The sequence below is a fragment of the Camelus ferus genome, chromosome 9 (assembly GCF_009834535.1).
Source record: "Camelus ferus isolate YT-003-E chromosome 9, BCGSAC_Cfer_1.0, whole genome shotgun sequence".
NCBI lineage: Eukaryota > Metazoa > Chordata > Mammalia > Artiodactyla > Camelidae > Camelus > Camelus ferus.
In genome coordinates this window covers 61538834-61553977 of record NC_045704.1, presented here as the reverse complement: position 1 = coordinate 61553977, position 15144 = coordinate 61538834, and the positions used below count along the sequence as shown (strand labels likewise).

At 32.2% G+C, this 15144-nt stretch overlaps 1 protein-coding gene across 2 annotated transcripts in view; it reads left to right on the top strand.

Moving 5' to 3' along the window:
* SYCP1 (synaptonemal complex protein 1) overlaps nucleotides 1–9353 on the top strand; it is a 109715-nt gene extending 100362 nt beyond the window's left edge. For both annotated transcript variants that reach the window (XM_032486976.1, XM_032486975.1), the window contains 3 exons: nucleotides 648–791; nucleotides 8677–8766; nucleotides 8866–9353. In XM_032486976.1, the coding sequence (XP_032342867.1) occupies nucleotides 648–791; nucleotides 8677–8766; nucleotides 8866–9003 (372 nt within the window). In that variant the 3' untranslated portion in view covers nucleotides 9004–9353. The remainder of the gene's footprint in view (nucleotides 1–647; nucleotides 792–8676; nucleotides 8767–8865) is intronic.
* Nucleotides 9354–15144: the final 5791 nt, after the last annotated feature.

The window sequence follows — 15144 nt, the reverse complement described above, 5'->3', positions numbered from 1 at the left end:
AGAGGTTCAGCCATTTAAAAACAAAAAACCAAAAATACTTTCCAGGTTGTGGCAAGCTTTTTGTTAATTTCTAGAGTTCTAAACAAGCTGATTTTGACCACTTTTATGAGCACTTTTGTTGCTTTGTGAAAAAGCAAATTTTTGTAACTCCTTACTCTACCTTTCAGTGAGCTTTTTAAAGATAATTTTTAAAAATTATAAAATTTACATATTACAGGGTAATATGGAATACTAAACATTCACCAATACAATTACCTTACCAACAAAAGATAAGCAAACTTATTTTCTCATAAATCAGTAAGGATTTTTATAGAGAGAGCAAAGCTCTCAGTTCTTTGGTCTTAATCATTGTTAGCAAAATTAAGGTCTTTCTTAAGACTGTTGACTGCTGAAGCTGGAGGCAGTCTCTCTCATCCTCTCTTCCTTTCTCTCTCTTTCTCTTTCTCACTCTTTCCTTGCCCTCCACCCTCTTCCTCACAACCCCCTACTATTTTCTGCAAAAACATATGAATTAAATTCTTATCCAAAATTTCTACTTTATATACATGCCAATAATAATGGAGAGTTATTGATCGCTAAAGCTTCAATTTGCCTTTAATAACATGTTTTATTTGATGGAATAATGTATTGTTTTTCTTTTTTGATAGGCATATACTGTGAAGACACCAACAAAACAAAAAATTCGGCAAAGAGAAAACAAGAACGTACCCATTGAAGAATGTAACAAAAAGAGAAAAACAGTCTTTGATTTTGATATTAATTCGGATAGTTCAGAAACTACTGATCTTTTGGTAAAATTATTACGGATAATCACATTCATTATTTATTTACATTATTCTACTTCTACATTATTGCTTGATGTATATACAGAATATATGGGCATAGTATCTATCATTGCAATACTGAAAAAAAATAGGACCCTACTATAACAAAACTCTATGCTTTTGCGGCATTTTAAAGAAATTAGGATTAAAATAATCTCCCTAAACTTCAGAAAACATGACATTTTGAAACACTTGATGTAACATAGTTGGCTTATGAGATGACTAACCGTCTTGTTTTCCATTGGCGTGTTCTTTTCTTTTTTTTTTTTAAAGAAAGGTCAAATGAATATTTTTAATGTTGCTGCAGCCAAATTTGTTTTTTGACACCCCTCTTGATTTTGTTGTTATACATGTTCCTTTATTTTATAACACTTACTCGTTGAAATCTGTATCAAAGTATTGGTTGACAGCCTTAACCTTTCTATGATTCTTAAAGAGTTAATATGTTAAAGATGGCGTGCTTAAGGAGGATATTTCCCCTAGCAGTTTGTATCCCCAATTACTCCCTACTATGAGTATATTCACACATATCAGTATTTTCCAAAGGCATAATTATTATTAATTGAAAATGAATAATTAAACTTAGACTCATTTAATTTAAAAACAAATAAATCTCATTACATGAAATGGAGCAATATACCAAAGATTCTTAATTACAAAATTCAAGTCAAAGTCATTTGTTTTGTTATTCTGACTAATAACTATGTGATCCCTCAAGCTTTTATACTGCTTTGGGATCCTTTACTCTCATTTGTTCTGAAATAATGAGTAGTTAAAGTCTTAAAATTGTAATTACTAAAATTAACTTACAGAAAATCACTACTCTAGTACTTCTTTGTTTTATAGATAGTGATTAACATTTTAATGATTAGAACTGTGAATCAGGCACTGTTGTAAAGACTTTACACAAATTACTTCAGTTATTTCTTAAAAATAATCTCATGCTCTAGAAGTATAGACAGGGTTGTTATTCTCATTTTACAGATGAGGCAGTTATGTCCTACCAGTACCTTGCCCAGGATCATATAGCTAGTAATACGTGGAGCTAAAATTTGAACACTGACAGTATGTCTCCAAATCCTATGTATGGCATTGTACATAATATCTACCAGTTCAGACTGAAGTCTAAGTATATAAAAATGTAATGAGAATTGGTAGAAAGAGCATGAGCTCTGGAATTAGACATGCCAGGATTGAAATCCATACTGTTTTTCTAGTGTGAATTTAGGCCAATTTCTTAGCTGATCTGAGATTTGGAATGACTCATAATTTTACTTCGTTTTTAAAAGGAGCATCACAACTTTGCAAACAATTATTTAAACTAGTCTCAGGACATTTCACAATGGGCTTTATTGGTTGTAGTTATCACTTGAAATTAGTTATTTTTGTAATTTTCTTAGCTGTTGCATTTAAATTTTGGCAAACATTCAAATATTATAAAAAGTAAAGTTTAAAAATGTATTGTCTAGAATGACCTTAGAGAAAATAGTGGAGTAGGAAGTGTCAGGAATCCATTTCTCCACCTAGACAACAATTATACTGGCAGAAATTATCTGAAGTAATTTATTTTGGAACTCTAGAGACTATTTGAATGCTTGCAACTTCCAGGGGGAAACTTGGGTAGTAAATTATGGTTAAGTTTGGTCACTTTCAGGTTTAAAAGTGGTAATGGATGCCTATCACCTAACACATAGCCATATTGTAGGCAGCCATGCTTGCATCTTGTTGGAGTCAGGGTGAGCAAAAAGGACCTTGTTCTCCAGAGATCGAGGTTCAGTGTTCTGATTGCTGATTGCTGCTTCTGATCACTGAGGTACAGGTACAGATCTTTTGGTAAAATTATTACGGATAATCACATTTATGGCATTGTTTCAGTCCTTACTGGCTGAAGTGTCTTCTGGAAGATTTAAATGAACTGAACTTGTTTCTCTGTCTCTCTTTCTCCTTCTCTTTGGGGAGTCAGACATTTAAGGGTTAGAACATTCAAAATCAAGTCACATTTATGGGGCATTTAGAAAGCCACTACACATGCCCAGGGAAAGATACACTCTCAAAAAAACCAAAAAGATCTCAAATTTTCACCAGAGGCTTGTCCATGGTGCAGAGATACTTTCAAAAGTAAAACAAAAAGCAAAACAAATCTAAATAAATAAGTAGCAAACCCTGGGGAAGAGGAAGAATCTGAATTGCAGATGTATCAAGTTGTAAGATTAAAATGTCTAGTTTTCAACAAAAAATCACAAGGCATACAAAGAAAGGCAAGTATGGCCTATCAAAGGAACAAAACAAATCAATAGAAAATATCCCTATGGAAGCTCAGGTATTGGACTTTCTAGACAAAAACTTTAAAATAACTGTTTTAAAGTTACTCAAAGAGCTAAAGGAAGACAAAGACAGAAAATTGTATGAATAAAATAAGAATACCAATAAAGAGATAGAAATTATAAAAAGAATAAAGAAGAAATCTTGGAAATGAAAGTACAGTAACTGAAATGAAAAGTGTATTAGAGGGATTCAAAAACAGATATAAGTAAGCAGAAGAAATAATTGATAAACTTGAAGATAAGACAATAAACTATTGAGTATAAACACAGAAAGAATGAAGAAAAGTGAATAGAGCCTCAGAGACTTGTGGGACATCATCAAAAGGTCAATATATGAATTGATATATAGAAGGAGGAGAGAGAGAGAGGAATATTTGAGGAAATGGCTGAAAACTTCAAATTTTGATGAAATGAATCTACAAATTTAGGAAGCTCATTGAATTCTGAGTGGATGGACTCAGACTCACATCAAAACATTATAATCAAACTGTTGAAAGACAAAGAGTATCTTGAAACTAGCAAGAGAGAAGCAACTCATCACATACAAGGTACCCTTGAGAAGATTATCAGCTGATTTCTCATCAGAAACCTTGGAGGCCAGAAGACAGTAGGTTTATATATTCAAAGAGCTGGAAGAAAAAGATTGTCAACTAAAAATTTAATATCAGGCAAGACTTTTCTTCAGAAATGGAGAAATTAAGACATTCCTAGATTTAAAAAAGCCGAGGGAGTTGTCACTAGACCTTCTTTCTCTTCCAGAAGCTCTGAAGGCAGTTGTTCAGGTTGAAATGAAAGGATGCTAGACAGTAACTCAAAGTCATATGAAGAAATAAAAGATCTCTGATAAAGTTAAATACATGGAAATTTATAAAAGCTGGAATTGTAATTTTGGCTTCTAAATTCACTTTTTATTTTCTACATAATTTAAAAGACAAATGCATAAATATTATTTGTCTATGTTACTGGGCACACAATATATAAAGATGTAATTTTTTGACATCAGTAGCAGAGGGAGAAAGAAGCTGTATAAGAGCAATTTGTGTAGGCTGTTGAAGTTGGTATAAATTTAAATTAGGTTATTTAATGTTTGGTTGTCAAATGTAATACGCATGGTAACCACAAAAAGTATTTACAGAATATACACAAAAGGAAATGAGAAGGGGATCAAAACATTTTACTACCAAAAAAGTCATCTAAGTACAAAAGATAGTAATGGAGGAAATGAGTGACCGAAAAAAAAAACAAACCTATAAAGCATATAGAAAATAAATATCACAAAAGGCAAAAGTTAGTCTCTTCTTATCAGTAATTAGTTTAAATGTAAATGGATTATACTCTTTAATAAACAAACATAGATTGGCAGAATAGATTCTCTAAAATGGCTTAAATATGGTCTAAAATATATGTGTGTATGTATATATGTGTGTGTGTGTGTGTGTGTGTGTGTGTGTGTAGTCTAAAAGAGACTCATGTTAGATCCAAATTGGCCAAATGTGAAAGGATGGAAAAATATATTCATACAAATAGTAACCAGAAAAAGAGGTGAGATGGTTTTACTAATTTCTGACGAAATAGACTTTAAATCAAAAATTACAAGAACAAATAAGGACACTACATATTAATAAAAGTTTCAGTAAAGCAAGAAGTTATGACAGTTTTAATCATTTACATATCTAATAACAGACCCTTAAAATATATGAAGCAAAGCTTTATAGAATTGAAAAGAGAAATAGACAGTTACACATTAATAGTTGGATACTCCAATACCCCACCTTTAATAATGGAGGAAATAACTAGACAGAAGATAAGTAAGGAAACAGGAACAACAGAAACAAAATAGATCTAATAGACATGTATAGAACACTCAATCCAACAACAGAGTACATATCCTTCTTAAGTACACGTAGACATTCTCCAGGGTAGACCATGTTGGTCCCAAAGCAAGTCTTACTAGATTTAAAAAGCTAAGCATCATATAAATAATCTTCTCTGAATATAATAAGATGAAGTTAGAAATTAATAAGAGAAGGAAAAATAGAAAATTCACAAATTTATGGAAATTAACACATTTCTAACCATCTAAAATGGATCTGAGAAGAAATCACAAGGGAAATTTGACTAACAAATGAAGAAAAATGAAAACAATATACAAAACTTATGTGAGCAGCAGAAACATTGCTCAAAGGGAAATGTATAGCTGTAAATTGTACATTGAAAAAGAAAGAAAGAAATCAATATACTAAATTTACACCTTAAGGAACTAGAAAAAGAAGATCAAACTAAACCCAAAGCTGACATAAGGAAATAATAGATTAGAGTGGAGATAAACAAATTAGAGAAAAATACAGAGAAAAATCAATAAAACCAAAATTTGTTTCTTTGAAAAGACCAACAAAATTGACAAACCTTTAGCTTAGACAAAGAAAAGAACATGCAAATTATTAAAATCAGAAATGAAATTGGAGATGTTATTACCAAACTTTCAGAGGTAAAAAGAGAATACTGTGAATAATTGTATGCCAACAAATTAGATAACTGAGAATAAATAAACATGGAAAAATTACTTGAAACACACATACCTAAACCAACTCAAAAAGAAACAGGAAACCTTAAAAGACCTTAACAAGAGTTTGAGTTAGTAATTTGGAACCTCCCAACAAAGAAAAGTCCTGGACCAGATGGCTTTCTAGTGAGATCTGATGTATTCTACCAAACATTTAAAGGCTTAACACCAATCATTTTCAGACTCTTCCAAAAAATTGAAGAGGGAACACTTCGTAACTCATTTGATAAAGCTAACACTACTTTGATACCAAAGCCAGATAAAGACATCACAAGAGAGGAAAACTATAGACTATTATCCTTTCTGAATGTAGATGTAAGTATCTTCAACAAAATATTAGCAAATCAAACCGAACGGAATATTAAGAGGGTCATTCACCATGACCAAATGGAATTTATCTAAGCAGTGCCAGGGTGGTTCAATATAAGAAAATCAATGTAATACATCACATTAATAGAATGAAGGAAAGCAAATCCACATCATGATCATCTCAATTGATATAGAGAAGACATTTGACAAAATTCAACATCCTTTTATGATGAAATCTCTCATAAAGCTAAGAAAGAAGATTCCTCAACATGAAAAGGGCATTAATGAAAACCCAAGCTAACATCATGGTCAGTGGTGAAAGACAAAGCTTTACCCCTAAGATTAAGATGAGACAAGGATGCCCACTTTCACAATTCCTTGTCAATGTTGTACTGCAAGTCCTAGCCACAGCTTTTAGCTATTAGACAAATACAAAAAAAAAAAAAAAAACCCCAAAACCCAAAATAAAAGGTATGCAAATGAAAAAAGGTAAAACTGTCTCTAATTTGCAGATGACATATCTATACATGGAAAATCACAGAACACAAGAACACTTCTAGAGCTAATAAATGAATTCAGCAAAGTTGAAGGGTATAAGATCAGCACATGGAAATGAGTTGTTTCTATACACCAGCAATGAATAATCCAAAAAGGAAATTAAGAAAACAATTCCACTTACTGTACCATCAAAAAGAATTAAATATTTAAGAACAAATCCAGCCAAGAAAGTAAAATCCTTGTACACTGAAAATTACAAAAATTGCTGAAAGACTTTCTTCGTAGGTAGGAAGACTTAATATTGTTAAGATGTCAGCACTACCCAAAGCAGTCTACATACTCAACAACATTCACTGTTGTCAAATTTCCAACAGCCTTTGGGCACAAATGGAAAATGTGACAGTCACATTTATACAGAATTGCAAGGGGCTCCAGATAGCTAAAACAATCTTGAAAAAGATAACATTGGAAGACTAACAGTTCCTGACGTTAAAACTTACAACACTAGTAGTTAAAACAGTATAGTACTGGCATGCAGACAAATATATACACCAATGTAATAAAAAGAGAGCCCAGAAGTAAGTTTTTATGTATATAGTCAATTGATTTTTGAAAAGAGTGCTAAGATCATTCAATGGGGAAAGGACAGGTTTTTCAACAAATGGTGCTAAGAAAATGGGATATCCACATGTAAAAGAATGAATTTGGACTTTTATCTTATGCTGTATTAAAAAAATTGAGTCAAAGTGGATCAAAGACCTTAACTTAAGGGCTTAAACTATGACACACTTAGAAGAAAATATTGGGGAAATCTTCATGACATTGAATAGCAAGGACTTCATGGATATGATGATACCAAAATACAGACAAAAAATAGATAGATTGGACTTCATCAAAATTAAGAACTTTCATAGATCAAAGGACACTATTAAGGAAGTGAAAAGGCAAGATAAAGATTGGGAGAAAATATTTGCAAAACATATATCTGACAAGAAATTAATATTCAGAATATATAAGAACTCCCATAACTCAGCGACAAAAACCAAGCCAGTTCAAAAATGGCAGAAGACTTGAATAGACATTTCTTCAAAGAAGATAAATGGCCAATAAGCACATGAAAGATGAATGCTACAGAGTCATAAGGATAACATTTTTGTTGTTTTAAATTTGGTTAATTTATTATTTTTATATGATCAGTCATTAATGAACATTCAGTTACCATGCACTAAGTAAAATTTTAATGATAATTTACAACATAATTTTTAAGATAATTTCTCTTTTCTAAGCTGGTCAGTTGGTGCATACTGAAAAGTCAGTTATTTGTGACTTAATGATTCTGCTGAAATCTTAGAACCCATGAAAATGTTTGAATGTTTTTATCCATGAAGCTTCTGAAATTTTTGTTAAATATGACTTTAATGAGCAGGAAAAGATAATGTGAACTGATTGCTTACCTGACTAAATTTATATAGCATATTTAAGAGAATGGATTCTGGACCTTGTCTACCTGGATTTGAATCCTGGCTCTACTTCTTACTAGCTGTGTAATCTTGGGCAAGTTACTTAATGTTTGTGTGTCTCAGTTCTTCACCTTTAAAATGGGGATAATAATAGTATACCTATGTCGAAATTGTTGCAAGGATTAAAACTAATTAAAATATGCAGAGTGCTTAAAATAGTGCCTGACATAAAGTACTAAATAGGTGTCAGCTATTATTATTTGGGAAAATATTCATAAATTGATGATTGACCTAATTTTTATAGGATTATGAATGCTTATTATAAGGCCTAAGTGTGTTTGAACAACTAGGTTGGGGAAAACAAGGAAGTGGTTGTATAAAGATCCTGAAACTAAAATAGAAATCAGTAGAAAAATACTATTCATGCACAACTTATATTCCACATAACCTTTGAGGTATATAGTCAATAGAATCAAAATCTAGGTCCTTGTTTAGCAGATTGAGGATTTATTCTGTCATTGTCTTCTTTCTTCAGTCTTTATTCTTTCTTTTCTCTTCTTTCTCCTTTCATCTCTTTCCTCTTTTTTCCTCCCTCCTCCTCCACCACCTCACCTTTATATGTGGTATGTAGACAAAAATTTAATAATATAATATTAATGGTTGCAGCCCCTAATTATATTTTTATATTTTTCTTTAAGAGCATGGTTTCAGAGGAAGAGACACTGAAAAAGCGATACAAGAAAAATAATCCACCAATTTCTCATCTTTGTGTCAGAACACCAAAAAAGGTAGCTTTTAAATTTTATTTCAGAAAGCAAATTTCAAAAACTGGATTTAATTCTTTTTTTTTTTAAGTTAAACTTATTATAATTTTATTTTTTATTCAGACTCCTTCATCTCTAACAACCCCTGGATCTACGCTGAAGTTTGGAGCTATGAGAAATATGCAGGAGGACTGTTGGGCTGTAATTGCTAAAATGGATAGGAAACAGAAACTAAAGGAAGCAGAAAAGCTATTTGTTTAATTTCAGGAAATTGTAATTAAGGAGCCTAATAACATCAAATTTATAGTTAATTTTTTATTATTATTTTCTAAGGAGCCAAACATTTTCTGAAATTGAGACTTCTTTGATATTGCATAAATAATTTGTTTCTTTATATTTTTATAATTTAGCCTAAATGGGAAATGACTACATGTTACTTGAAAACTTGTAATTGTATTCAGATAATTAGATGATTATATTTTATTTTTACCTTTTCTTGTATTCATGAAAACTGTTTTAGCTAAGTTTTCACATTTGCACAGTTATCCATTGAATGCTAGAAGTATATTACTGGGATTTACTATTTATTCTTTACTATTAAAATATTTTGGATGCAAATAAATACTTCTCATTGATTCTGTGAGGTAATCTGAAATGCTAATCATTATAGTTTTGCTAATACTTATTTTTAAAATCTTCAGGTCATTTTAGTTAAGTTTCACAGTTCTGAAGCAGCTTTGACTTACCTATTTACAAAATTGATAAATGGCTTTAAGTTGCAGGAAGAAAGGCTCTACCAGTATGACTTCCTGAAATATTATTTCATTTATTCTACATTCATTAGGCAAATATTTATTGAATGTCTGCTAAGAATTAAGCACAGTTCTAGATACTGGGAATATGACAATAAAAAGAACAGAAAAATAGGCCCTCTGTTCTTCTAGAGCTTACATTTTAATGAAGGAAATAGATAATAAACAAATAAGCAAAACACATAGTATATTAATGATAGTTGCTAAAGAGAAATAACAGGGAAGAGTATTAGGGAGTATTGAAAGGGGTTGAAATTTTATGTAGTATGGCTCACACTGAAAGGACATTTGAAGATGTGATGAATAACTCGTAAGCCTCTAGCTGTCTAGGGGAGAACATTCCTGGTAAAAGGAAGAAAAAGTATAAAGGCCCAGAAGTGGAGGTATGCCTAGTGTGTCTGGGAGGCAGCAAGGAGGCCAGTGTGGGTAGAGGATAATGAGCAGAAGAAGAGTATAAGGAGAAAAGGCCTGATATTTAACAGGATAGGGAACTTGGGTGGGCAGATTATGTAGGGCTTATAGGCTACTGTTAGAGCTTTGGCTTTTACTCTGAATAAGATGTGAAATTAGTATATATTTCTGAGCAAAGAAGAGCCATAATCTGACTCATGTTTTAAAATTAAAATCTTTCTGACTGCTATATTGAGAACAGATTTTGAAAAGGGGACAAAAGGTTAAAACAGAGAAAACAGGAGATTGTTTTAATAATGCATATGAGAGATGGTAGTGGCTTGAACAAGGGTGAGAGCAGCAGAGGAGTAAAGAGGTCAGCTTCTGGATGTTTTGAAGATTAGATGTGGGATAAGACAGAGAAGGGGACAAGGATAATGTCAATATTTTTGGGCTGAGCAATGTAATTTTGGACATGTTAGGTCTAAAATGCATATTAGACATCCAAATGGAGATGGTGACAGGCTTAGAGACAGATCCAGGATAGTGGTATAAATTTGGAAGTCAGCTGCATATTTAAAGCTATCAGACTGGATGAGAACATATACAATCATGAGATTGACTATACCCAGAAAAGAGATCAAAGAGGTGAGAGGCATTAGCTAGAATGAAAATGAAGTCTAGCAAGAAGGTATTTCAAAGAAGAGTGACCAATTGTATTAAATACTCCTCAGAAAGAAAGTAAAATTGATTAATGGATTAATGTGTTATTAATATGGAGGTCTTTGGTGATCCTAACAATGGCAGTTTTAGTGAAGTGGAGTTTGATTGCAGGGGGTGGTTAAGGAAAGAATGGGAGGGAAAGAAGTGGAGATAGCTATCTCCATCAAGAGTAAGAACTCAAGAAGTTATACTTTAAAGGGAAGAAGATAAATGATGCAGCTACTAGAATTGGAAGTGAGTCAAGAGAAATTATTTTTAAAGATACAAGAATTAATAATATGTTTAAATAATTAGGGAGAGATTCAAGATGATGTAAAATGAATATGCAGGAGTTTTTTTTTTTTTTTTTTTTAAAGAATGTCCTATAATAGGCAAGAGGGAGGGAATCTAGTGGAAGATTAAAGTGCTGGGCCTTAGCTAGGAGAAAAGACAGTTCTACTACAGTAATAAGAGAAAAGGAATAGTATATAGGACAAGATGATGGTAGATAGGAGTTTGTAGAACTTTAGTTTCATAGCTTCAATTTTTTTAGTAAAGTAAGAATATCAACCACTAGAATAAAAGTGTTGCAAGTTGTGAAGAGAAGAGTGGGTATGAAAGACTAATCTAATAAAGTAGAGGGGTGAATGAACTTCATAAAAACACCTGACAAATAGATAAAAAATAGTTTTAGAGTTGTCTATAAATAATAACTTTAGTGTAGTAGAATTTTAATTTCCTAATGGTAGAGAATTTGTAGGAAAGGCTAGCCAAGAAAAATGGAAATGCTGTAACATTACAGAAATTACGTTCATCCTTCAATTTATATGCCCAAGACTATACTCTGAAAACTGGATATGATCTTTGGATTTCTAGCTTTTGATCTCTTAATTGAAACTTTATAGTCTCCTGAGCAAGTATTTTTTAGAGAATTATTAGTCTTGACAACGTATGTCACATTTGAAGCTACTATAGATTTTCAAACATTTTAAAATAAAACAAGACTTGTGTATTAGTTAAGGTAACACTAGCTTCTCTGGTTAATCATCAACTTCTCACTTATCTAAAGTCCAAAATAAACAGCCCTATTTAGGAAGCAGCATTCCTCTAGGCAGTGATTTAGGGACCCTGGCTCCTTCCAACTTCTCTCTCTGCCATCTTCAACAACTGGCTTCCAAGTTTGTTGTGAAAGGGGAAACACCATGGAAGATCCATGTGCGAAGTTTTAATGACCCAGGGCTGAAGTAGATGTACATCACTTCCACCCACATTCTACTTTCTAGGACCAAATCATCTGGCCATGCCTAATTTTAAGATAGACTGTGACTCATTTCTAGTTATGTCTCAGGAGGAGATCAGGGAAAGGGTCAGGTGAACGACTAGCCAGCCTGTCACAATTAGTTTACACTCTTTAAATTTTCAAATATTGTTCCTCGTTGCTTTTAATTAAAACAAGATGAGTTAGTTAGGCTCTTAAGTTTTGAAAGATTGCTTCTTGCTGTTCTTTGAAAATGCTGGGCATGCTTCTTCCTTAGAAACTTCCCTGTTTCTCCAGTGATTCCCCTTACACTGCTCCTTTTCTCCCCATGGCACATATTATCTTCTAACATACTATGTACTTTTTTTAGTATGTTTATTATTCATTGTCTTCCCTCACTAGAATGTAAACTTCAGAAAGATAAGGATTTTTGTCTGTTTTGTTTATTGATATATGCTGAGTGCTTAAAATACTGCCTGGCCCTTGGTAGGTAGTCAATATTTGTTGAATTGATTACATAAAATATTAATACATATTTAAGAAAAACTTACATGTACCATACTGATGATTCTTACAGTGAGTAAAACTTCAGAACCAAAATGTTTAATACATGATTTAAAAATAAGATCAAATATTAGCAATTAGAAAAGCATAAAATTTTCTGAAAGCATTATTATAGGAGCCTATATTTGTCTCTTCTGTTTTGAGCTCTAGAGAGTCCGTTTTGACAACCAAATCCAGAATAAAATTTAAGACTAATGCTATTTTTACTTTTAGATAACTCCTAAAAAAAACCAGATTGGGAAAAATTGTCATTTAAAATTTAGAGATCAGTGCATTCATTTGTGGTAACTTCACCAAAAAAAAAAAAAAAAAAAAAACCCCAACCAAAAAAATTCGTAAAAATAATTGCAGCTATTATTAATGAACAATTGGCAGATTTATAATTTAATTATTATGAACATTTTGTAAGCTAATTACACAGTTGAAATAGAGTGGAATTGGGGGGAGCTAAAAAACATACTAATATTGAAACTCTGATGTGGCTCAGGTGATCCTGTATAGGATAATAGCTCCATAGGAATTTTAACTTGATCGGTCACTGTAGCCTATGGTAGCCTTGTTTTTACACGAATTGCTGTTTTTACATGAATTGCTGTTTTTATAGAAATAGGGTGCAGGTTCTGGATCTTAAGTGAATAGCGTGTAAGCTTTGTCTGAAGCAAAATAAGTACCTCAGTGTGTCCACAGGCCATACGCTCCAGGAGAAGCACAGGCTGAGGGGACCTCAGCCAAATTTGGGCTGTAAAAAGAAGAAATATTAGCTATGCTAGACTAAGTAAAGGAGTGGGACTCAAAGGTTATATTTTGGATATATTTTTATAGTGGAACCAAAAAGGTGTGCTGACAAATTGGCTGGAGGTAAGGATGAGGTGAAAGAAAGAAAAGGTGTTAAGGTTGGGTTTTGAAGTTCTGTTTTGGAATATGTAATATTTGAGATAGCTTAGATATCTAAGTGGAGATGTTGAGAAGGTCACTAAACAAATGAATCTGAAGTTTTCCAAAAGGGTTGGTATATAGTAATCATTGGCATAAATACGCCATTTAAAGCACAGGACTGAATGCACTCTCTTTACAGATGGTGAATGTCTAGTTATAGAAAGGAAAGGAGTTCATACTGAGCTTTGGGGTACTGGCACATTGTCAAGCAATAGAAAAATTGCTGGAAAGACTAATAATAAGGGAGACAGATGAAGCATAAAGGATCATGGAAGCCTAGAGAACAAAGTAAATCAAGAACAGAGTATTCTCCTGTGTCAAATCCTAAGTAGCAATGCTGGAAAGTATAGAATAAGTAGTTGGATTTGGGATTATCTATATGATACACAATATCTGCTCTCAATGACTTGTAGTCAAGTAGCAAATACAAATATGTAAACAAATTCAAGAGTATACAAGTAGAAAGGATACAGAGGCCTTCTGAAAGGGATGAATTTTGGACATAAAAAAGAATGTTACAGGTGTATAAGAAGGACAAGAGGAAATCAAAGCAAAAGAAATAGCAATATAAAGGATGAGATGAAGAGTAGTTAAGAGAACTAGACCATGGTCTCTTCCTATAGGATGTTGTACATTATGTTGCAAAGTTTGGAGTTCTTTTATATGGAAAATGGAATGGAGTTTAAGCAAGGAAAATAAGACTTTATTACTTAAAATGTGATATTTTAAAATGAAAAATTTACAAAAGGATATAAAGTATATGGTCTCCTAACTCAATCATCCATCTGCCCACTTGAAAAAGACTTTTGTTTTAGAAAGATCATTAGATGTAAATCAGAACATGTGAGGCTATTGAAGCTATTAAATAGTCGAGGTGAGAGATGGGAAAATTTCTTAGACTGAAAGTTTAAGTTGTAGACTTTTAGATTAGATCTAATACCTGTCCTAAGAAAGATATCCATAACTTTATCATTTTAACAGTAATAAAAGTCTCCTACTTCATGTAAATGTAAATTAATGATGTCAAAGACCAAGCTGCTTTGGTTGATATAAAGGTTAGAGATAAATTATTCAAAATTCAGGCAACCTGAATTCAGCATAATTAATAGTCCACAGGCTGTAGTAGTACATCAAGAACTTTAATCAGTGACAGGTCAACTGTGGGTTAGAAATAGAAATGACAAATGGAGACAGATAAGACTTAACATTTAGTTATGAAATCATAGAATTTAGAGCTGGGGTGAAGCGAAAAGAGCATTTAGTTTCAACACAGTAGTTTGAGGCCTATAAAAGCAATCAAAATTATAAGGAAAAGTTTAAACAGTGACCTAGTTTCTATGTTAGATATACATAATTTATATCAATGCATAAATCACATAAATTCTTAGCATCTTATTTATTTATTTTTTTTTGCTTTCTTTTTTACCCTATTCCCCTGTCTAAACACATCAGGATCCCCTTCCGCCAAATCCCCCTCTCTTGGTTAACCCTTGACAAGAACCTAACATGTATCCTTCCCTATTTTTATCCATGACAGATAGATACAGATATAATGTATTTAGTTCGATATAATTTTACATATGCATGCATACATACAGGGTTCTCTGATCATGGTTAATTTACAAAAATGGGATAATGTGTACTTTTCAGAGTCTTGCTCATTCAATATCTCATGGAAATCTCTCTAAAACATGGTATAGTTCTAATTCATTCTTTTAAATTGCTGTATAATAGTTCATA